This window comes from Sycon ciliatum, chromosome 3, assembly GCF_964019385.1.
Source record: "Sycon ciliatum chromosome 3, ocSycCili1.1, whole genome shotgun sequence".
NCBI lineage: Eukaryota > Metazoa > Porifera > Calcarea > Leucosolenida > Sycettidae > Sycon > Sycon ciliatum.
The window spans coordinates 36,851,592-36,875,124 of NC_088645.1; the positions used below are offsets into that span (position 1 = coordinate 36,851,592).

At 48.6% G+C, this 23,533-nt stretch overlaps 2 protein-coding genes across 2 annotated transcripts in view; both read right to left on the reverse strand.

The window, feature by feature from the left end:
* The window catches only part of LOC135812736 (uncharacterized), a 46,583-nt gene extending 39,278 nt beyond the window's left edge, over positions 1-7,305 (reverse strand). The window contains exons 1-2 of the mRNA XM_065325988.1: positions 7,135-7,305; positions 12-290 (exon numbers count right to left, since the gene is read on the reverse strand). Of these exons, the coding sequence (XP_065182060.1) occupies positions 12-290; positions 7,135-7,138 (283 nt within the window). The 5' untranslated portion in view covers positions 7,139-7,305. The remainder of the gene's footprint in view (positions 1-11; positions 291-7,134) is intronic.
* A 3,662-nt stretch (positions 7,306-10,967) lies between these two features.
* LOC135813038 (uncharacterized) overlaps positions 10,968-23,533 on the reverse strand; it is a 26,718-nt gene continuing 14,152 nt past the window's right edge. The window contains exons 6-9 of the mRNA XM_065326257.1: positions 21,369-21,506; positions 14,539-14,865; positions 11,423-11,602; positions 10,968-10,975 (exon numbers count right to left, since the gene is read on the reverse strand). Coding sequence (XP_065182329.1) covers positions 10,968-10,975; positions 11,423-11,602; positions 14,539-14,865; positions 21,369-21,506 — 653 coding nt within the window. The remainder of the gene's footprint in view (positions 10,976-11,422; positions 11,603-14,538; positions 14,866-21,368; positions 21,507-23,533) is intronic.

Here is a 23,533-nt window from a genome sequence, read left to right on the forward strand (position 1 = left end):
CTGTCACTTACCGAAACAAAGGAATTTTCCCTTGCGACCCGTATCCGAAATCCGCAAAATTCCAGAATCTTTGTATTCGTCAACCATTGCCTTGCAGCCAAAGTTGTTCTCGGGCAACGTCTTTGCTAACGCCTTCAAACCCTCCCATTGCTCTGCCGTCGGAAGGTTCATGCCAATAATATTCTGGCATCTCTCATTTGCCATAGCATGTGAAATAACTATATTACTGTGCGAGTGAGAATACAGGGCAAAGCCACTGCATATAGCCCTTTTTAAAGTTCTTGTGTTTCCTAAAACACGCCAAACGTTTAAATAAAGAACATCGATGATACAAATAAGTAACACAATTTCCCGTATTGATCGACTATACGTCAACCAGTGATGGCCTGGAAGCCGGACAAAAAGAGGAAGTTGACTTACAACAATGGTTTAATTGCCCTTAAAAATTGTAGCTGGATAGGTTGAGGCTCCTCCAAGTACGGGTAAGGGGTGTACTGCAGGGGGAATTGTTTTATAACCGGTAAATGATGGTATACCGTAAAGTCTTGTATAAAAGCCGCGGCTTTTATGACTTTCTTGGTCAAATTTTGCAGGCTTCTATATGAGACAGGCTTCTATACAAGACAGGTATTTCTATGTATGTCAACACTGAAACCAGGCTTATGTGTGATTCGGATGGGCTCAAAATTGCGGCTTCTATTCGAGAGCGGATTCTATTCAAGTGCGGCTTTTATACAAGACTTTACGGCACACGTTACTATTAGGGAATCACAAAATGCTTTCCTCAGGGTGTGTATACTCCCTTGCAGACACTACATCTCACACACAGTTATACACCACCGCCAAACAGCCTCTTGGCTGCAGTTATTGTAACTGAGAGACCGGGATAGATTTCCTTGGTATAATTGAGTGAGAGAATCCCGAAATCCTAAGAGAAACTGGCAAAATATAGCACTAAAAGTAGCCATTCATTGTAAACAACTAAGGAAGCAGAACGTTTGAAAAAAGAAAGTCAGCGGAAATATCCATGGACCGGAGAGCAGCAGAAAGGGTCGTCGCAAAAGTTTTTTGTCGTCCCTGAAACAAACATGATCCGTTTGGGGAGGGGGGGGGGGAGGGGGGTGTTGTATTATTATGTACGCTATCCTATATGCAACCACCCGCGTGCATCTGTCTTATTGTACGCAGTTTACGTTAGCTTACGTCATGCATTGGTATTTGGCATGCACGCATGACTACACATTGAGCATGCTGATTCCGTTGTGCTGTTCTTTGTTTTGTTGTTCTTTTCCACTCGCTCCTCGATGGAGACTACTACAAAGTATTTATTAGAATAAACCAATACGTTTATCACATGGCGCAGTGAACTATTTTCTTACCTGTCGTAGTAGTATTGTAGGCGGTAGGTCAGATCACCCGTTGTGACCTGACAATCCCGGCCCGTCGTTTCAGTGGTGTGAACCTCGTGCGAGTGCTGTAAATTTGTTTCGATTCGTAATGTCCGACTCTGGTAGTGATGCTGTCCCTGGCGCAGCAGCCACGCCAAACTTACCTGTCAGCCCTGATGTTCAGGCTCTGTTGACCTTCATGCAGGCACAGATGACAGCCGCAGCGGACCGCGAGGCACACCTGACTGCCCTGTTGAGTAGCTCCAATAGTGGCAATACATCCACATCGCAGCCCACGACGAAACAAATCTCGGTAGAACGGCCCATCCTGCTTTCCTCTGCCACGCTCGCGGACCTCAACGCATGGGAGGAGGCTTGGGAGGATTACGCGAGATGCCAGAAACTGTCCGTTCAGGACCGACCCACACGAGTGAGTGCTCTACGCCAGGCACTAGATGAAGACATAAAGCGTTATTTGCGCGAGGGGATCATCGCCGTGGCCACTAATGCCGATGCCTCGGACATAATCTGTGCTGTCAAAAAATATATCCGTCGGCAACGTAACCCGTTGCTGGATCGGATAGACTTCTATAACCGACGCCAGCAACGTGGTGAAACCTTTGATGCTTTTTACACCGGCTTAAAGGAGTCCTTTGCTGCCTGCGACTTCGCCGACTTGCAAGTCTGTTCCGCATGCTCTGCCCGCATGTGCAGCAGTTGCCCCAAGATGCTGGTGCAAGCACACGAGGAGATCCTCCGTGACCGGATTGTTGTGGGTGTGCACGATGACGACACTCGGCACAAATTGTTAGCCGAACAATCCCTGACACTAGCTAACGCCGCAAAGATTTGCCGTGCTGAGGAAGCAGCAAAGCAAACTGGGGATGGTATTCTGCCGTCAGCATCGATCAACGCCGCCCGTAGGTCACAGTACCAGCGTCAGAAACGCTTTGGTGACAAGCCGGCGCCGGACGCCATCTCTAAGGCAGCACCTCAGTCTGCTTATTCATCACCCAAGAAATGTCCCCAGTGTGGCCGCTCTACGCATACCAAGTCTGCCTGCCCCGCTGCTGGCAAAACTTGTAACGGCTGCAAAGCCACTGGACATTTTGAAAAAATGTGCCCGAAGAAATCCAAGCAGCCACGTGGTTCCAAGATCGGCCAGCTGAAGCTCCAGCAAGCATCATCCGGGCAACAAGGCACCGTGTCTGTGACGACTACGCTCAACACGGAGGAGACAGGTGCAGCCATTAACTGGATACCGGACACCGGCAGTGATGTCGACGCCATTGGTCTTCGTCATCTTGACCTTCTGGGTGGATTCCCAGAAAACCTGGCGGAGGACCCAGACGTTGTCAGCGGTGTGAACGGTCAGCCTCTCGTATCCGTTGGCCAGATCAGTTCCAGTCTTGGGCTAGGCTCCAAGACTCACCGCACCACCATACACGTGTACTCCGAGCTGTCGGATGCCTTGCTCTCTCGGACATCCCTGTGTGCGCTCGGATTGCTGCCGCCCAACTGGCCTTCTGTTTGCCGAGTTGAGCGCAAGCAAGCACCTGAGCCCACCGCCGACCAGATTCGCACTGAGCTGCTGGAGGAGTTTTCTGACGTGTTCGACTCTGACAGTCTGAAGCCCATGTCTGGTCCGTCAATGGACATTCAGCTCGAACCAGACGCTACACCTTCCTGTGTTCATCACGCTAGACCAGTGCCCTATGCGTTTCGGGACCAGATTAAGGAACAGCTTGACAACATGGTGAAGGATGGCATCATTGAGCCTGTCTCTGAACCCCGCGACTGGTGCCACCCTATTGTTATAGTCGACAAGAAGGGCACCACTGAGAAGCGTCTAACGGTGGACTTCAAGAAGCTGAACGATCAGATCCAACGTCCCACGCATCCGACACAGCCACCTCGTGATGTCGTCACCAGTGTCAGCGGTCGCTTCTTTACGAAGCTCGATGCTCGCCATGGCTACTGGCAAGTGCCACTCAGCGAAGCAGCGCGGCCATTGACAACGTTTATCACTCCATGGGGCCGGTATCAGTACTTGCGCAATCCGCAGGGCCTCATCTCGGCCGGAGACGAGTATAACCGCCGTATGAGCACGGCATTCGACAACATCACCAATTTCAAAAAGGTCGTCGACGACTGTCTCGTCTATGATGATGACCTTGGTGACCATGTGGCACGCGTCCGGCGCGTATTGTTGTGTGCGCGCGAGCACGGCGTAACCCTTAGCGCGAAGAAGTTTGTGTTCGCTGCTACCGAGATCGAGTTCTGCGGCTACATCCTGAATGCTGACGGTTGGACTGTCGATGACGCTAAGCTCTCCGCTATCCGCGACTTCTCCACCCCGACGAATCGGACCGACCTCCGATCGTTCATGGGCCTCGTAAATCAGCTTGCTGAGTTTACACCTGCTATCGCCGAGCTGGCGACACCGCTTCGTGGTCTGCTGAAGACGTCTGCTGTTTTCCAGTGGGAAACGCCACACACCGATGCGTTCAACCGTGTGAAGAATGCTCTGGTCGAACCCCCCATTCTGGCGTATTACCAACCTGGTCTGGAAACACGTCTGGAAACAGATGCATCCCGCACGAAAGGTCTCGGCTATGCACTGTTCCAACTGCACCCGTCTGGCTGACGCCTCGTCCAGTGTGGTAGCCGCTTTATCACCGACACTGAAAGCCGCTACGCTATGATTGAGCTTGAATGTCTTGCTGTGGTCTGGGCTGTGCGCAAGTGCCACCTGTACCTTGCCGGCAGCAGATTCGACCTCATCGTAGACCACCAGCCCCTGATTCCGATCTTCAACACGTATAGCCTGGATCAGGTCGAGAATCCTCGTTTGCAGCGTCTCCTGCTGAAGCTTCGGCCGTACCAATTTCATGCTTCCTGGAGACAAGGAAAGCTGCATTATGCCGCCGACGCTCTGTCTCGAGCACCCGTCTCCGACCCACAAGCATCTGACCTGCTTGGAGAAGACGACCTGCCATCTGGTTCTGCTATTCGTGCGTGCCTCCGTGCTGATGACTCTGGTTCGATGTCAGCATTACGCTATGCGAAGCTCCAAGATGCGTGCGCCTCGGACTCTGAGTATCAAGATCTCCTGCAGATGGTACTCACCGGCTTCCCACGCTCCTGTTCCGACCTTCCACGGCATCTGCAGCCCTATTGGAATGGACGCGAACACCTATCTGTCGACTCCGCCGTCGTACTGAAGGGCAATCGCATCGTAGTACCTGCTGCTCTACGTGCATCTGTGCTGCACGATCTACACGCTGCACACCAAGGAATTGACCGCACCAAGCGCCGTGCGCGTCAACTAGTGTACTGGCCTGGTTTGAACTCTGAGCTTGACCGCCTTGTCCGTGCATGTCAGCCCTGTCGTGAGTTCCAGCCATCTTTGCCGAGAGAAACGCTGCAGAGTGACCGTCAACCGTCAATGCCGTTCGAGAGTGTCAGCTCTGACCTCTTCCATTGCCAAGGTTGGGAATACCTTGTGTTGGTCGATCGACTCACCGGTTGGCCGTGTGTTGCAAAGATAGGCCGCACAGCCACATCTTCTGACGTGGTTCGTCAACTTCGTCGCTGGTTTACAGATGTTGGCGTTCCCAGTGCAATCTCAACCGACGGTGGTCCCCAGTATGCGTCGCGACGCTTCACTGAGTTCTGCGACCGTTGGCAGATGAAGCACATCACATCAACCCCGCACTTCCCGCAATCAAATGGCCATGCCAAGTCCGCGGTGAAGTCCATGAAGTACCTGATTGCGAAAACCACTAGTAATGGCGACCTGGACACCGATGCCTTCCAGCGTGGTCTGTTGGAATGGCGTAATACCCCACATCCGTCTGGACCCAGTCCTGCCCAGCTGCTATTCGGTCGTTCGCTCTCGTCATTCGTGCTGGCGCATCACTCGTCGTTTGCCCCAGAGTGGAAACAGCGTGCTGCCAGTATAGAGAGTTCTGATTCTCCACCTGTCCCGGATCCAGATTCGTCTCAGCCGCGCACGTTGTCTAAGCTCACTATTGGCATGCACGTAGATCTGCAAGATCCGCGCACCAAACGGTGGACAGGTCGAGGCATCGTTGTCGCCATTGGTACCCATCGAGACTATTACGTCAAGCTACGTAGTGGTCGTGTGTTTTGGCGAAATCGTCGCTTCCTACGGCCTTATGTCCCATTGCTGCCTGATCGCGTTTCTACTGATAGTGCGTCTGAACCTGCTGTTCCCGCACCTACTGAGCCTGTTGTTGCACCCCGTCGCAGCACCCGTAACCGCCGTCAACCTGACCGTTTGAACATTTCTGCACACCAAGGACAGTCATATGTTTGATTAGTTTTTCTTCTTCTGTAGTCTGTGCTACACTGTGCCTGTTCTCGTTGCCTTGCCTCTTGTTCATGTTTTTTTTTTTGTATCTTCATAGTTATTATGTTTAGATCATAGTCTGGCTTGTTCACCCATTATGATCTCGGAAGGGCGTGTTGTATTATTATGTACGCTATCCTATATGCAACCACCCGCGTGCATCTGTCTTATTGTACGCAGTTTACGTTAGCTTACGTCATGCATTGGTATTTGGCATGCACGCATGACTACACATTGAGCATGCTGATTCCGTTGTGCTGTTCTTTGTTTTGTTGTTCTTTTCCACTCGCTCCTCGATGGAGACTACTACAAAGTATTTATTAGAATAAACCAATACGTTTATCACAGGGGGGGGGGGGGGTGCGAGCCAAAATCGCAAGTCAACCGACACTGTACCGTGCAAGCATGCGATTTCCGTCGTCCAGCATAGCAACCTGTGTTCGTTTCAGAGGGAGGGGAGGAGGTCCGAGTACAAAACGAACGGTGTTCGTTTCAGGGACGACAGAAAACGTTTGCAACGACCATTAAGGGAACACTAGGAAAGCCGGCACGTTGCACTGGTGCTACCGCAACTGGCCAGAAGGATTTTTTCATTTTTTATTTTATTTTTCTATGACAATGCGCATACTTAGAAGAAGGTGCATTGTTTCAGCAGTGGAGTTGTGTTTCAGACCCACTTGGTCAAGATCCGACCAGTACACACTACACAGGGGCATGAAGGGAGCTTCGCTGTGTGCCTTGCACCCCACTACGCCCTCTACAAGCTCCTTCAACTACAGAAGCAAAGAACATTGGCAGTTCCTAATGATAAAGAGGTTCCGTACAACGTAATTACGTCAGTAAGATACGTATTTGGTCTACGGAAAGTCTTACAGACACTGCACTCCTATCCGCCGTACGGAGTTTTCGAGTCACATAGCTTCACTTGGCAACTCCGAACGCTACAGTGTACGACCTAAGGAGAGAGAGTCATACCTTTACACCACAATCCACCTACGAACTATCTCCATTAGTAGAGCCCTTCACATACTAGAGCAATGGTGTTGAATGGAGGAAGCCCAGTGCGCATTGCCAAATATGGATTGCAAGAATAATGCATGTGAGCACCCTGGGATCATGGATGCTCTGTTCAACACCCGCAGACGACCATTCCCGTCATCGTGAGCTCCCTTGGGAACGGAGGCAAGAGTTAAATTGTGTCCCTGTGAAGATGAGAGACTATTCTGGAAAGGACACGCTGGTCATTGTTATACTTAATTGGAGTTATAACTGCTGTGTTAGGGGTGACATAGCTAAACGCAGGATTGTTCCCAAGCTGTATCGTCGATGTACATCAGGCACAAATAGGTGGAGCAATGCAGTGGTACTTACGCATGCAAACATACTGGACAGTCTCCGACAAGCAAGTCCTCCGCACCAGTGGCCACCTTGTACGGTGGTGTGTATCTGCAGGAAGAAAGTCCAATCCATGCTTGTACTCGCATGGGCGATCCTTGCGTGGGGAGTACGCCCAGATATAATCGGTGAATCGCTTGTGATTCCAGTTAAGCTGCACATTCAACGACCAGAAGAAGGCAACAAGCTAACGTGCTGCTTGTCCTGTGCATGCATAAGCTTACCCGCTCTGCAAAACTCAATGGAACGTATGCAAAAATTTCCCGCCATTAGGTTTTGCGGTGCAAGTCCACTAGAACCGTAAGCACCTTTGATACCAGCTCTGCATAAAAGGTCATGAACTTACGGGTTGTACTTGCCAACTATTAGGTATCTTGCCCGCAAAAAGGCGACGGCCATGTTAGATGCATAGCTCCCATTCCAGCTAAGCCATTCACCTAGAGTACTAGAATCATGGGTATATACATGTAGAACCCTTATCCAGTCTGCCGTACACAATCAAGCACTATGGGCTGGTGAGTTTGTCACATTGTACCTCAATCATTTAAAGTCTGTCCCGCTTGCACAATTTTAGCTTTAAAAGAAGCAGGAAAGGGTCACAGGAAAGGATCACAGGAAAGGGTCACCTTTTCCTGTGCAGTAAAGATGGAGCACGATGCAATGGTGACGCAAAGCGAAGTTAGGGGCGGATAGTTATTTGTCAATTTTGTATAGATTCAGCTAATTTAATCCTATTCTCCTTTTACACAGACAACACTTTAGCATCTTGTTTCGGCGGATTTACATGCCGTGAGCTTCCCTAGAAGCCAACGATTTTGAAAAACCGCACAGGGAAACCAAGGCAATGAAAGGAAACGGTGCCTGCCCGCGAGTCAACTTGAGCTGCTGGAGAAGGATTAACTTATTATGAGTATGCACTGGTGAAGCTAGTTGTGAACATGACGAGACACGGAAAACTATAACCATAGGATCCCTCCATCCAAGAACAGAGCAGAGCTTGAGAAACGTGCAGTAAAGCCGCCAGACCAAGGACCGCTCTCGTTGAACCGTGACCGCAGTCATGAACGTCTTGGACGACGTGTGAGAAAACACGGATGTTGTTGTCATGCCGCATCGTGACAAACGATGGCGCACAGTGCAGTACTACCGGGTGCCGGAGCAAGACCAGTAGGTAGTATTCCACCAGTTCCTAAGAATGATAAAGAAGAGGTTGGTGCGACTTCAGGCGATAGGAGGGGAAACGGTATTTTAAAGAACTAAGATGGTGAGCCAATGAAAAAATCTGTAACGTGGAAATTGTGGGCAAATGTTATGCGGTCAATTCCACCAACTAAACCAGATTTTGAACAGTCAGACGTGTACAATCTAGCACAAACTCTCTCTCTCTCTCAGTACTCTCTCTCAGTACTCTCTCTCAGTACTCTCTCTCAGTACTCTCTCTCAGTACTCTCTCTCAGTACTCTCTCTCAGTACTCTCTCTCAGTACTCTCTCTCAGTACTCTCTCTCAGTACTCTCTCTCAGTACTCTCTACAGCGACTGCTCCAAACACAGTGCCAACCGATCAGCGCATCACTAGGGGCCAAGTCTCCAACTTGCTCCAAGTCCCTTTCCTTTGCGGGCCCGCTGCCCGCTCGAGTAGTGATCTTTCACGGCAGTATTGCATGGAACGCCCCTCTCGGCTGATGTAAGATCGATAACTGCTGCCGATCAATTCAAAGGAGCCCTATCTGATACTGACCTACTTAACTTGTAAACTCTATGCCAACAGTCAAACACCTCTCGCTGTACTTCATGTTCCCTGGACTGCTACAAATTGTGCCCATCCAACAAAGTCGGCCAATGTTCACACATGTATTCTCATGCTTCCACTACATATTATTAATTTTGGTATAACAATTTGAAAATAATTCACACAAATTGAGTGTCAGCATACACACATAACAAACATTTCTAAATTAATAATTATACCGCTTGCATGTCTTTATCTCTATACATTAATTAAATTTTCAGGGCTAGTACTTGTACAGAAACACGTGGGCGCCATTTTGGTTCACGTGACATGTGTCACACCATGCTCTGTACAGGGAATCTTGCCGTACTTCGCGTCGACTCTGGCCTGTTCAAATCCACGCAAGTGAGCCACAGTTCTCTCTAGCAGGCTGAGATTTTGCAGGCACCGAGTTCAGATGTGGGCAAAGGGAGTCACCGAAGGATTTTTTGATTTTCGCAATTTAGACCTCAAATAACACCCTCAAACTCGGTAAACGTGTCCCACCTCTAGGATCGTTTTGGCGAAATTCGCTTCGGTCAAAGTATGGAGCATCTCCTACTGAAAATTTTGAGCCATCGATTGTCAAAATCGGCTCATGTGGAGCTCACTTGTGTCGTTTTGAAGGACGCCGCGCCACGCGCGATTTGCGCTGGTTCTTTCACAAACGCCGGAAGACACCTTCCAGTCAGAACTGCAGACTGTGACATGACAGTGCAGTGCGCACGGCAAGGAAAAGAAGGAGACGTGCATTTTCCATCTGTTGCACTGTTTCCTTTGCTTTTATTGTTCACTGATAACATGTTTGCAAAATCTTGAGCTAGAGAGAAGACTGACTTACAATCTGATTCATCTAGGCTTCAGCGTGATGCACGTATCCAGACCATAGGAAATATTAGAGTCATGGGAAAGGAACCGGGACCCACGAGAATAATTTTCTGGAGCGAATCCAATTATTACCATGGTTCCTTGTTCTTGAACACCGCGCTCCACATCGTCAATGTTCTGCGAGGTAAGGATTTCAGGACTACTGTCGGTTTGTTCGACCTCTGGGCGATCTGATCTACGTCCAGCTGGCCATGATACTGAGCCGAACTGGCCACTAGTTCGCTTCTTTCTCGACTCGGGATAATCAAGCCGGTCAGAGTGCGACTTTTTCCTACCCTGGATGCGACCCATGGCGCGGACTGAAACTAACTACTGAACACCTCCTTGTACAAGCACTGACATACAAGACCGGTGATGGATACAAACTGACAACAGGAAGCCCTAACAGCACCCGCTCTGTCAAAGAAAGTCGAAGGGAAGCAGTTCGAACTAGTTCAAGCACCACCAAAAAATAAAAAAACTAGCACTTGCTCTTGCAGCTAGGTCAAAGACTGCACTGGCAAGTACACTTTTGCACAGTCGCGATCTCGCGGCCCCGCATCACGTGCGGGTATCTGATGACGTAGAGTGATTCAAGATGGCCTCTGACGTGTTTGCCGTTTTGTGATCCCAAATACCAGCCCTGCATTTTCACTAGTTTGAGGGAATTTCCATAATTTCCTTCATCTTTCTGCGAGAACCGGACCTATGGGACGGTGAGGAGGCAATCATGCCTGTGCAATTGGTGAAGTACAATAAAAGTCAACAACAACAACAACTCCTTGTCCGTTTTGTGCTAGATTGTGCACGTCTGACTGTTCAAAATCTGGTTTTATTTAGTTGGTGGACTCGATCGCATAGCTTGTGTCCGCGATTTACAGGAAACTGTTGCCTACACTAATATAATCTACACTGCAAAGCATAACTCCAAAGCATACCCACATGTACACGTAGGTTTGGATGACCCACTTCTGTAGTTTTATGGTAAGCCAAAACATGTGAACTGGCAGGTCTGCATATGCGCCACCATGCAACGTCCATGTGCTGGTACATGCATGCATGGTCCACAAGTAAACATCCCTACATACAAGTATACATGTCTGGCTGATATGGCCACACCATCGAATAAGAAAGAAACGGCTGTGTTCGCCAAAGCCATAGGACCGAGCTAGGCTAGAACCCTGACAGGCCACGAGGGATGGAGAAAACACAGATTCGGCAGAAAATGGGATGTCTGGTCAAAATGTAATGAATGCAGTGAACTAGTGAACCAGGTGGCGAGGAGGAGAGTGGATGTGAGAAAGGGAAGGGGGAGGGGGAAAGGGGGGGGGGAAGGGGGGAAGGGGGAAGGGGGAAGGGGGGGGGGGGGGTTGGCGAGCAGCAGTGCTGTACGTGAGTTTTGTAATAGAAAGTCTTCAACGTGCAATGGCCTTGCAGCTTGACCCGATTGTTGAAATCCTCAACCTGATATGTGTTTAATCTGTCACAGCACTGTGGCATGGTTGTCATTCTTACCACCGTATGATCTACTGAGAGGTTGCTTACCGATAAGAGTATGGCCCAGGTCCGTGTATGTGGTTCACCACACAAAAGCGGTGCGTTAGGTCCATCTACATTGAATTCACTACCGATGTCACTCCAGATAGTGCGTAATTCTGTAGGCTGGTAGGTCTTTGGGCACCTTGGAGACGCTGCTCGCTCAATGTTATTCGTTACATAAAACTTTGTAGTCGTGACCAGATCCCAACCCCTCGTGGGGTACGCGCGTTCAAAGTCGAATTCTTCTGGAAAATCACCTGCATTCGAGCCTGTTGATGAACCCAGTGCACACAGACAAGCACACGTACACACACACACACACACACAGATGCAGACAGACATACACACGCACAGACGCATGCACACACACACACACACACACACACACACACACACACACACACACACACACACACACACACACACACACACACACACACACACACACACATAGACACCGGCACTCACACACAGACACACACACAAAGACACACACACAGACTCACACAAACTCACACAGGCTCACACAGACACACGCAGACACACACACAAACACAAGCTTATACATGCAAGTATACACATGTGCACATACATACACACACGCACAATCACGCACAATCACGCACAACTACACATACATACACACACACACAATCGCGCACAACTACACATACATACACACACGCACAATCGCGCACAACTACACATACATACACACACGCACAATTGCGCACAATTACACATACATACACACACGCACAATTACACATACATACACACACGCACAATCATACACACACATACACATAATAATTTTAACCTTTATCCTCCCATTGTTCCCATACCGTAAAGTCCGAAGCAAACGCCCACTTCGCAGCAAACGCCCACCCAGCGGGTCCACACTATTTTCGTCTTTTCAGGTCAATATAGTTGTAAACAACTGGCATGAAGGTTGAATGCGTACGAGAACGACTGTAATGCCTACAAACTGCCTATGTCCTACCAGGAGGCTGTGCACAAGCGATTGTCATTATCTTCCTGCAAAGAAACAACTTCTGTCGAGATTTCCTTTCATTCGATGAATGTGTCGTCTTGTGGTAGTTCGTTCTCCATGTGGTACGAGTATTGCCGTAGAAAGTTGTGCAGTGCCACGATGTCACGCTGTCAGGAACAGTAATCGTTCTGATGAAGCGTCAGTCAACGACTTGACTGGTCCCAATATTGCAGTTGCAAGTCAAACAGGGTATGGCACAGAAGCTACAGCTACAAAGTCGCTGCTAACTTGTTGAAAACTCCGAAGTGCCCAAGAAAAACATTTGCCTTTGGGCGTTGTGTGATCTCGAAATGATGGCTTGAAACACTGTCAGAAGTGTATTTGGTTCCTTCAATAGTCTGTTCTTCGGTACCTTGTTATTCGGAAGAAAACCAGTTCGGATTTGCGAAATAAAACCACAATCATTATAAAATCACTACGAGCTAGCTCGATCGTGGCTAGTGCCCAAAGAGATTTTGAAACCAGGAAAGTCGACATAGTTTACCGTAGCAAAGTGCTCTTCACACTACGGTGTGAGATGCAATTTCGTACGGTAGGGGTGACAGTGCATGGGGTCAGTGTGTACAGGCCAGCAGATCTTGCAAAAATGGGGTGGGCGTTTGCAGCGGACTCTACGATACTTGTGTGCACATGTGTACTTGCTCACTGCCAACATTGGTCACATGGGTCTCCCCAGGAGAGGGGAGAGAGACTCGAAAGAAATCTTCGAAAGATGACTCAATTGGCTATTGAACTGCCCATCGGCCGACAGAATACAGGTAAACCCTCCTGATTTTCCCGGAAAAATCCCAGAAAATCAACAATACTCCCGGGATCCCGGGGATTCCAAGCAAACTCCCTGGAACGTCATATTTTGTCTGATCCAGTTTTCCTGAAAACTCCAGGAACTCCTCTAATGTCCCGATTTATGTACGGTGCACACTCTCACTTCAAACTGTGTAAGGCACTATCAAGACAGTCAGTCACCCAGTCTAGAGTCCACTCATGGGAAACAGTCCTGCTGGCTTTTGAAAGTCCGATTTGGGCTGAATTGAGGATCAAAAACCCACTTCAAATCTCAAATATTTGGGTTTGGGATCTGCTTATCCATACCTTTTTGCCATGGCAAACCTATCCCAATTTTGTTAAACCTGGCTGAATTTCTATTTCCTTGTTCTTTGACTTTCCTGGCCTCAAATGTGGCAAGCCGTAATTGCACGGGTCACGCAACGCAGAATGTACTGTTGTTTCACGATAACTACACCAATGTATGGGAGACACCAAAAAGCTAGGGTGCCAGTTTCCAATGAAATTGTATATTTTTCAGTATAATTTATTTAAATGATTCCCCAGTTGCCGTTTAGGCCTATCGAGGGGGTCTCCATGATTTGACTGTAACATGCATGATCTGCACTGACAGGCGCCCTAGATGCGCGCCAACTGATCAAACTGCACTGCATGGTCGACCTGTGCTGTACGCAGAGTCTAAAATTCCTGTGCCGAGTGGCGAACATTTTTTTGGCGGGAAAAGCTCTTTTTCACTTGTTTTGTGCCATCCAGGGATTTTGAGAGCAATTCAGGTAGTCTGCATGTCTTGTCAAGGGATTGAGATTTTGGTGGTTGGTCAGTATGCCACCCCCCCCCCCCCCCACTGAAATTCCAAACTATGGGTGGAGTTGGAACCCAGCCTAGCAGGAAGGGTTAACAAGTGGATTACGATTGAAATATCTGTGTGGACTTTGACTTTCACTGCATGGCGTAGTGGGCAAGTCATTCTGCATCTGAAGTACTAGCAGTCTACAGTACACCACCAGTGCAACAAGTGTATGAAAAAGAATTTAAAAAATAAATTCTACCTGAACTCTTGACCACCCACTCTCCCCTTCTGGCTTGGAAACAGATTATTTTAATTTTTCGAAAATTACGGACAACCCCCTAATTAAAATAGAAGAACTCATATTATGGAAACGGAGTTGCGAAGGAACTATCCACGACTGCAAGATAATAAACGGTCAGAAAGTGCGATAACGGGGCACAAAACTGACATGTTTTCTTCTATTTTTCTTCTATTTTAATTCTATTTATTGGTTCAGTATCCGAGTTAAGCCCCCTAATTCAATGACTAAAAAAATGACTTAACAGAAATGCTGCCGAACCATTCAAGAAACTCACCTTCACCATAGAGTTTCCTGCGATCCTCACAAATACTATAATACCTGACATTAGATTTATCAAGATGAGGAGTTAAGCTTTCAAAGTTGCCATTGTGGTAGAGTCCACCTGATACCCACAGCCTCTCCGATTGGAGGTGATAGCGCTCGACGAGGTCTTTGATGCAGGAGAAGAAGTCGGCCTCTATGCTGACCAGAGTTAGTTTGCGGACCGTATCAGTTGTTTGGGATGTTGGTATGTAACAAGCACCAGTGGCCGTGCTGTACGACCATTTTCCATTGAAGTTTACCCAAAGAGTGGAGTTTCTAGCAGAGCATTTTAGATTAGCTGAGGTAATTTGACATAAAGAAAATGAAATGTTCACAGCAACAACAACAAAAAATCAGGTACTTTTCGGTGAAGTGGAACGTGCTGTTGTCTCACATACGATACTCGCGCAATTAACCCATTGCGCAATGACGTAATTTGTACCATAAACACCCTTCACAGCCCAGCGTACCCACATGCACTACCCATACATTCCGGATTTGGCAATGTGCAACGGGTCTATTCCAGCCCCCTCTTGAACAGTGCCCCACACTGGCTTGTAACCAAGCACATGTGCAAGTGTTGGTGTTCTTTAGCTAATGTTCTTGTCCATCTCATTGCACTGGTGATTTCAGGATCAAAATCGTGTTGTTGCTGTTTCTGTTAAGTCATGATAGTTTACAGGAAACTTTAGGTTTTGTTTTTCTTCGCCTTCTTTGTTTTTATTCAGGATGACGTAAATGTACCAGCATTGAAAAATACAAACAGTGCCCTCTCTCGAATAGTGCCCCTTCAGGGGTGGACATTGAAAAAAAGTGCCCCAGGGGCACTGATCACGCGAGTAAGGTGACAATGTTCTTTAGTAGCGCTGAAACCTTTTTCTGCCATTTGAAATACTTTTTTGCAGATTTTTTCTAATGATGTAGTAATACTTCTCATCGTATTACTGTAATAATTTTTACAATGAAATAATATTTAATTGTGAGACTCGGGTGGAGAGCCATAGATTAATTTATACTTGGTCCGGCTCATTGCAATTGTCGTTTATCCCCTACGCACTTTTTGACAGGTAAAACCCAGTCCAATCACAATATCTAACTTACTTTTGCTTGGGAGATCGTAATGGCAAGATCAAAGGAGGCACCAAAGAAAAAATGATCGCAACTAGCGCCTTGAATCGCGATGTATTCGACTTTTTTGGGAAGTGAGAATCTGGCCATTCACTGTCTGTGTTGCCAAAAGCCAAGCGCAGCGCTAGCGACCTGAAGACCGGAACTGTAGCAGGGACAACTGACATTATTATTATTATTTATTCTTCTTTTACTAGGGAATTCCCAACAGGCGTCAGCGCCTTTTTACAGGGAACCCTAGGTATAATTTGATGGATGAGCGAAATTCAGCTGGTGAACTAGACATGCGGCAAGCCGGTGGAAGTGTATTCCACCTGGCAGCGCCCAAATAAGAAATTGCACTAAAGCCATATCGGGTGTTAGCGGGGGGCAGAACAAGAGCAGCAGAGACTTGGCCACGGGTGGTGGCTGCAGTGCGAGCACCATGGGCGCGCAAGGTAAAGCGGTCTCGCAGAAGAGGACTAGCAAGTCCATTCAGGCAGCGGTAAACAAATACATAGGTTTTGAAGTTGAGACGTTTCTCAAGGGCGTACAAGTTAGTATGACTGTATAGAAGAGTGGTGGGAGTCATTCTATCCAACGAAAATATTCTCTTTAATGCTACGCGGCTGGCAGTAAGAAGCTTGTCATATAGGGTTTGTGATAAGCAATGAATATATGCAGTGCTGCCAAACTCAAATGTGGACTGAATGATCGATAAATAGAAAAGTCGTTTGCCAAAAATGCTGATATTCTGCTTTGCATGGACAAATGCTCCGACCTTCCTATTGACAGTTGCACATACTGCATCCACTTGGGTTGAGAAAGACAGATGTTCGTCAACCAGTATTCCTAAGTACCGAGCGTAAGCAGATGGGGCTATGGAAGTGCCCCGGCAGTTGACTGCGGTGCCAGGTGGCAGCTCCTTGCCCGGTCGCCTGAGCAGGACAAACTGAGTCTTGGAAGGGTTTAACACCAGTCCCTTCTGATCTAGGTAGCGATCCAGAGCGGCAAGGTCAGCACTCAGCTGGGTTGTGATGATCTGGATGGACTTGTGCCTGATATAGAGTGTGATATCATCGGCATAAAGTTGATTCAATGCATGTTGGAAGCACTGTGGTGCATCACGGGTGTAAATGCAAAATAGCAGTGGGCCGAGCACGGAGCCTTGTGGGACGCCTCTTGTGCAAGGGCGGGCCCCACCTAGCTCTTGTCCTACTCTTACTCGCTGGACGCGTCTGGTCAGGTAGCTTGCAAACCAAGCAAGTGCAGTGTCAGCAATGCCAAGCATCTTCAACTCGTCAATGAGCTCTTGATGCTTAACTCGGTCAAAAGCTTTGCTCATATCTGCAAACACTATGCCGCAGTACTCGTTGTTATCAAGGGCTTGGAGCCATTCGTCGACCACTAGCGCTAGGCAGTCCTCACACGAGCTGTTGGTACGGTAGGCAAACTGATTGTCAGGCACGTACATGATGTTGTGTAACTTAAAGAATGCAATCAGCTGCTCCAAGACAACTCGTTCTAATATCTTGCTGCATATGGGCAATAATGAGACTGGTCTGTAATTAGTAGAGCTTTCTGCATCGCCTGATTTGAAAACTGGGCTGACTGTGGCATTCTTGAAAATATCTGGTACGCACCCTGTGCTCAGAGATTTATTGATAATATCAGTGAGAGAAACTGCTATGGAATCACGACCATGCTTCAGTACGGCTGGTAAGACATTGTCAGAGCCAGGTGACTTACTTGTGTTTGTTGCTTTGAGCAGTGTGGTGATGTGCGCCACAGTTACGGGTCGAAAATGGGACAGTCGAGCAGCAGTAGTTGGCTGTTGGGTGGCTGGGCGTAAACATATGTCAGCAGGCCGGCTTGGATCGTGCACTATGTTAGCAAATGTCTCTGTCAGACTACTGAGAGATGCAATTGGCTGATTTCTTACTTTCCGCCTGCCAGACAGACTGTTAAGAAGAGCCCACTGACCTCTAGGATTTCGTCGGAGTGCCGAGAACTGGTGCATCAGGAAACGGGATTTCAGTCTCCTACTCAGAAGCGTCCCCTCGCGTCTGACAGAACGATACTGTTGCTTAAGAACCATATTCCCAGGCTGCGAAAGGACTCTTCGATGCAGAGTAGTTCTGCGCTGCAGCAGTTTCCGTAACTCTGGTGTTGCCCACGGTTGAGGCTTAGGTTTGGGACAGAGGGGTAGTCTAACTTGTTTAGATGGAGCATGCGTATCAGTAACAGCAGCGATAGACGTTAGAAGATGGCAAGTTTGACTGTCCAATGTTGAAAATGAGGATGAGTCCTCGAGCATATCATTCAGGTCAGCATTAAACTGAGAGTAGTTGATAGTAGCTATTCCTGGTTTTCTCACAACCTTAGTTCTCTGGGTTGCTGGGGGCTTCCATTCCGGTATTACAATATCAAGGCGGACTAGGTGGTGATCAGTAAGATCTGACATGGGAATGATCGTTGGATTGGGCAATGGAAAGGTAGTGTTCAACAGAGCCAGGTCAAGACACGTGTTTGACGGCGCTCTAGTTGGTGCGTGGACAATGTTCTGCAGCTGGTGCTCTGCACAAAGCTTAAGTAGATGATGATTATGATGTAGAGTCGGTTGTAAGATGTCCGTGTTCAAATCTCCCAGAACTAGCAGGTCAGAGCTGTCCACGAAAATGCCATCCAACTGGGCACTGTACTGCTCCCAGAATTCTGTACCAGAGCTCGGTGGGCGGTAGACTGAACTCACGAGGAGCTTACACGCATCTGGCTCCCGTGCAATGCGAACTGACACAAACAACGACTCCAGATGTGTGTTGGATGCGGGCATGATGAGACGAGCGCGGAGACTAGACATGACGTACAAGCACACACCTCCGCCCCTCAAGTTCCTGTCGTTCCGGTATATCCGATATCCAGGGATGTTCAGCAGGGAATCTGATACTGAGCTGTCTAGCCAGGTTTCATTAATTGACATGATGTGAATTTTATTGGCATGCAGGATATGATGGATTTCATGAACTTTGTTTCGTAGGCTGCAGATGTTTAAATGAGCAACTTTGAGGACGGCACGGTTGTCTGGCTGGGGGTTCCCTGATATGTCCTATTGGGCAGACAGCAGATCCTGGATGGCATTGTCAGAGAGAGGTGTCCCTTTGTCATCCAATATGACGTCATAAGGCAGAGAGCACTTGACCTTTTTGGCTCGAAGTTGCTTATACTTCGGTAGTACTGCCTTCCGCTTCGTTTGCTGTTGTCGAGTGAGGTCGTTGTTGACGTACACATCATGTCCATTCACTTTCAGGCCAAGGCGATCCTTGTACGCTGACGCCTTGAGGCGCTTGTTTCCAAAGCGTACCCTGACAGGAGCTGGACCTGGCGCTGGAGTCTCATGTTCAGTAGCGCGTGGGCGCAAACGTTCGACTTCCAGCAGGTCAGAGGTCGAACATTTGAACAGAGTACTGCAATGCAGGGATAGGGTTTCATTCCATGATGCAGGCAGTCCTCGTACTATGACGCTGGTAGTACGGTTGGACCTCTCAACCTCCTCTGCAATGATGTCGGAGAGGTTGTATGGTTCGAGTTGAACTACCGGTCCTGCATTTGCCGCGTCAGAGGTCAATGGTGCACCAACTGGTCCGCCTTGCACTGCTGTATTGCTGGCGTCGTCTGTCAAAAACCGTACCGTGGCGGCAAGGTCCGTCTTTTCCCGCTCCAGATCACCAAGTCTTGCCTTCAGAGCTGTCACCTCCGTGGTTAGGTCTGCAACCTGTGTCACCAGGTTTGCCAGCCGTTCGTCTAACAACTCGGACATACACGTCCTAAATTCCTTCATCATGTCCACGGGGGCCTCATGATTTCCTGAAGACAACGAGGCACTGTACGAACCTCCTGTAGCTGTGCGCAGGGCAGCGGGAGGGGTGATTGCCTTCCTTCGACGTGACTCCAAAGCGGTGGGGGTGCCTGAACCGCGGCTTAGGTTAGAACTACCTTTTGCAGACATATTTGCAGCCATACTACATACGTATACACTTCTCTAACTAACTACTACCTACATGTATTTAACTACCTAATACCTACCCTTCTCCAGACCGGCCTGCTGCCGGCTGGCTACTACAAAACCTGCGAAAACTACGGAGCTCGAAAAAGCTAACTGCCCTGCAGGTGTAGTACTGAAAAAAAAAAAAAAAAAAAAAAAAAAAAAAAAAAAGACATCCTGACCTGGAGAGCGTGACAGGCACGCTCGTGCACGGCAGAGGAGTATGAGGGTCATGCTGAAGAAGAAAGGTGTTTTTGACGTGATGCGCTTGGCCGACATGTTGGTTGTTCCTTCTCTTGGTGGACCTAGCAGCCGCATTACAAGAGTCGTGGCCAGCGTATCCAGCGGAGCGTATGACAGCTGTCTGGAAAGGCCTGTATGCCTCATTCGAAGGCTTTGTTGAAACACACTGTGGTGACACACAGGTCACACTGCCCAGGTTCCTTCAAGTACCGAAGTGACAGCTACAACTGTTCCTTTCCCACTGCTGACATACGACAGGCTGAGAACGCAAGAGATACTCTACCAGTCTACACCAGCAGCTAGACACCAGCAAATGTCCGCTCATGTAACGACGCAGCTCGAGAGATGCAGAGATGAGTGAACTCTGGACCTGTATTACTAGTGTGAGTGCAAGAACGCGCTCCTTCGCTGACTTATTTCGTGCATTTTGCTTACCTTGCTTCCTTTCTTCGACTCGCTTCACCTGATTCCATTGCTGAATTTTTTTCTTGTGGCGGAGAGTATTCATGTATCATGCTTCCTCACTATGCCTGTTGGAAAATTCACAGAGCGGTAAAAAAAACTCCTGTTCTTAGTGGCGAAAGATAAGCGACAATTGCGATGAGCCGGACCAAGTAAGAAGAACAGAGGACCAATTAATCTTCGAATCGTTAGAGCCACACAAGTTGGGTGGTATGCTGTTGCTGTGCGTCCTTGAATTGTGGTTTGACCGTCGTTTTGTCTGATGATCTTGCCAGTATCGTCCTCGACATACGTATACACCCGCCAATGTCCTTCACAGCTGAGACTGTCAGCTCATCGGCTTGTCTTGGTTGCGCTCACCTTCCCCTCCTTCTGTTATTTCTATAACCTTCCAAGCTGGAAGACTGTCACAGTGAAGTGTGCATCCAAGACGTGCTACAGCTGATAAGATCGGCAGTTAGGTGTAGAACGTCATTCCGTAGGTCAGTATCGTGCAATGTTATCGCACGAGCTGATTGTAACATAACTGGTGGTGTTAGTGGATATGATAGCGTAACTTGTAGCTCTTTTGGTCCTCTGTTCTTCTTCTGATATCTAATAATTTGGAAAAACCCGTTGTACGTGGTGTAGCGGAGGATTTTGTGTGTTGTGAGTTGGAGGTGTAGTGAAACATACTATCTGCTTAGTACTGTACCAAGGATGCATTTTAATATCGGAATATGAAAGGACCAAGGAACTACAAGTTACGCTGTAATGTCCACTAACACCAAATGTTACTTTACAACCAGCTCAGTGGGTGGAACATACCAAGCTACCAACGACAAGGGGAACGACACAGTGCGTGGAATATACATTTTGTGCACTTTGCCTCAATCATAACAGCTGCGCACAGTCCGTATAGGTCCAAAGCAAACACAGGGGAGGTGGACTAGAGAAATCAAGATTACCTCCACAGCTGATTCCATTACCGCTGTATCCAGGGTTACACACACATCTGGGTTTATCGTGTATCCGCCCACAGCTAGCAAAGGCATGGCACATTTCAGGAGCACGGCCAGGGCCACCGCCACACTGTGTGCGTACATCTGAAAGAGAAAGACAAGATGCACGACAGACAGGAAATAGCATAACGATCTACGCATAGTGACCCACGATTGTTGATACAATTGCCGACATTGCCCCCGACTATCAACAGGTTCTGCACCACCGATTTCTCACTTCCTTCCAGTGAAGACTTAAGCTCCGGTGGCAAAATGAACGGTGCAAAGTAAAGTGCTGCAAGCTTAATGTCATTGTAGCTGCGGAGGAAGTAGGCAATCGATACAAATTCCGGGTGCGACATATACACCGAATATAGGGTAGATAGTGCTAGATAACTAAATTTCGCGACCAAAAACATGGGATGCGACTTCTATCACGACATAATAATAATTATTGTACAGTGTCACTCGCCATCTGGGTGAAATCAAAAATGGCCTTCCAGCACCTGGACCGGTTCAGCACGGAACATCACGAAGTGATATGGATATCTGTATCAACAGCTAGCCGGTCCAAGATTGTTATCTGTGCGCTCTACCGATCAGGCTCCACAGCCGGGACAGACACCGAGCTGATCGAATACCTTGATACCCACCTAGATGAGGCCCGCAGCCACGGTGACTATGTTATCCTCGCAGGGGACTTCAATGTCCACAATGCAGCATGGCTAGGGAGCACCAAGACTACCTCGGCAGGAGAAGCAGCCGAGGAACTCTGCTATGTTCATGGTCTGGAGCAACATGTCAACATCCCCACATGTGGAGACAACACCCTGGACCTTGTGATGTCTGACTTCAGTGAACCGGTTCAGGTGAAATGCCATGCCCCACTGGGGTCCTCTGACCACGCTGTCCTCACCATGGACTTCCCTATCTCTGCGTTCCGTGAACCAAAAACCACACGCACTGTCTGGCGGTACAACCAAGCAGACTGGAACCGCCTCTGTCACTTTTTCCTAGCCTATGACTGGTCAACTGCCTTCACCACCAGCGCTGATGAGTCATGTGCCAACATCACCGAAGTTATCCTCCAGGGAATGTAACGTTTCATCCCATCCCGGCAACTCACATCCCGACCGGACGGATCCAGCTTGCTGGACCCCTGAGTGCACCGATGCCGTAAAGCAAAAGAGAGGGCTTGGGCTACTGCCAGACGGCAGAAGTCAACAGCAGCGCGGCAGACAGCCTCAGCAGCCACTCTACGTTGTAATGACATCCTCCAGCACGCCAAGGTGGCCCGCCTGGCTACCCTGCGCACTAAGCTCTCCAAAGCTAGCCTGAGTGACCGCTCGTGGTGGTCTACCATCAAGCAAGCAGGTGGCAGCAGCAGAAACACCTCCATCCCAACTCTCACGCCGCAGCCTGGTTTGGAATGCGTATCGAATGCCAAAAAAGCTGAGTGTTTTGGGCAGTATTTCGCCTCAAAGTGCAGCCTGGGCGCCGACGACATCCCCGCCAACCAACCAGCGACTGATTTCCCCACGTTGCTCAGCGCACGGCTGAAAAGCTCTCAACGGTTCGGTTCCGCCCTGCCACTGTCAAGAGAGAACTCCGGCGCCTAAATGCATCGAAAGCTACTGGACCGGATTGCATTCCCGCGCGAGTTCTGAAGATGTGTGCTGACCCCCTAAGTAAGCCACTCTCCAAACTGTTCTCCCTTAGCTTCTACAGCATGGTTATGCCGACATCCTGGAAGACAGCTAGAGTCACACCCATTCACAAGAAGAAATCCAAGAACCTGCCTCAACACTACAGACCTGTGTCTCTGCTGTCTATCATATCCAAAGTGATGGAAACAATTGTCAATCGTCAGATAACCAGTTTCGTGGAGTCCCACAATGTCATCTCTGCGAAACAGTTCGGGTTCAGAAAGGGCCTGAGCACAGCCGACGTCTTAACCAAGCTCCACTGTGAATGGTCCAGAGCAGCCGGCCTAGGAGGAGCCGCCCATGTTTTGGTGATAGATATAGCAGGCGCCTTTGATAAAGTCAGCCATGCTGGCCTGCTGCATAAGGCTTCCGTGTACGGTCTAGACGGCCCGCTTCTCGGATGGCTGGAAAGCTACCTGCACAACC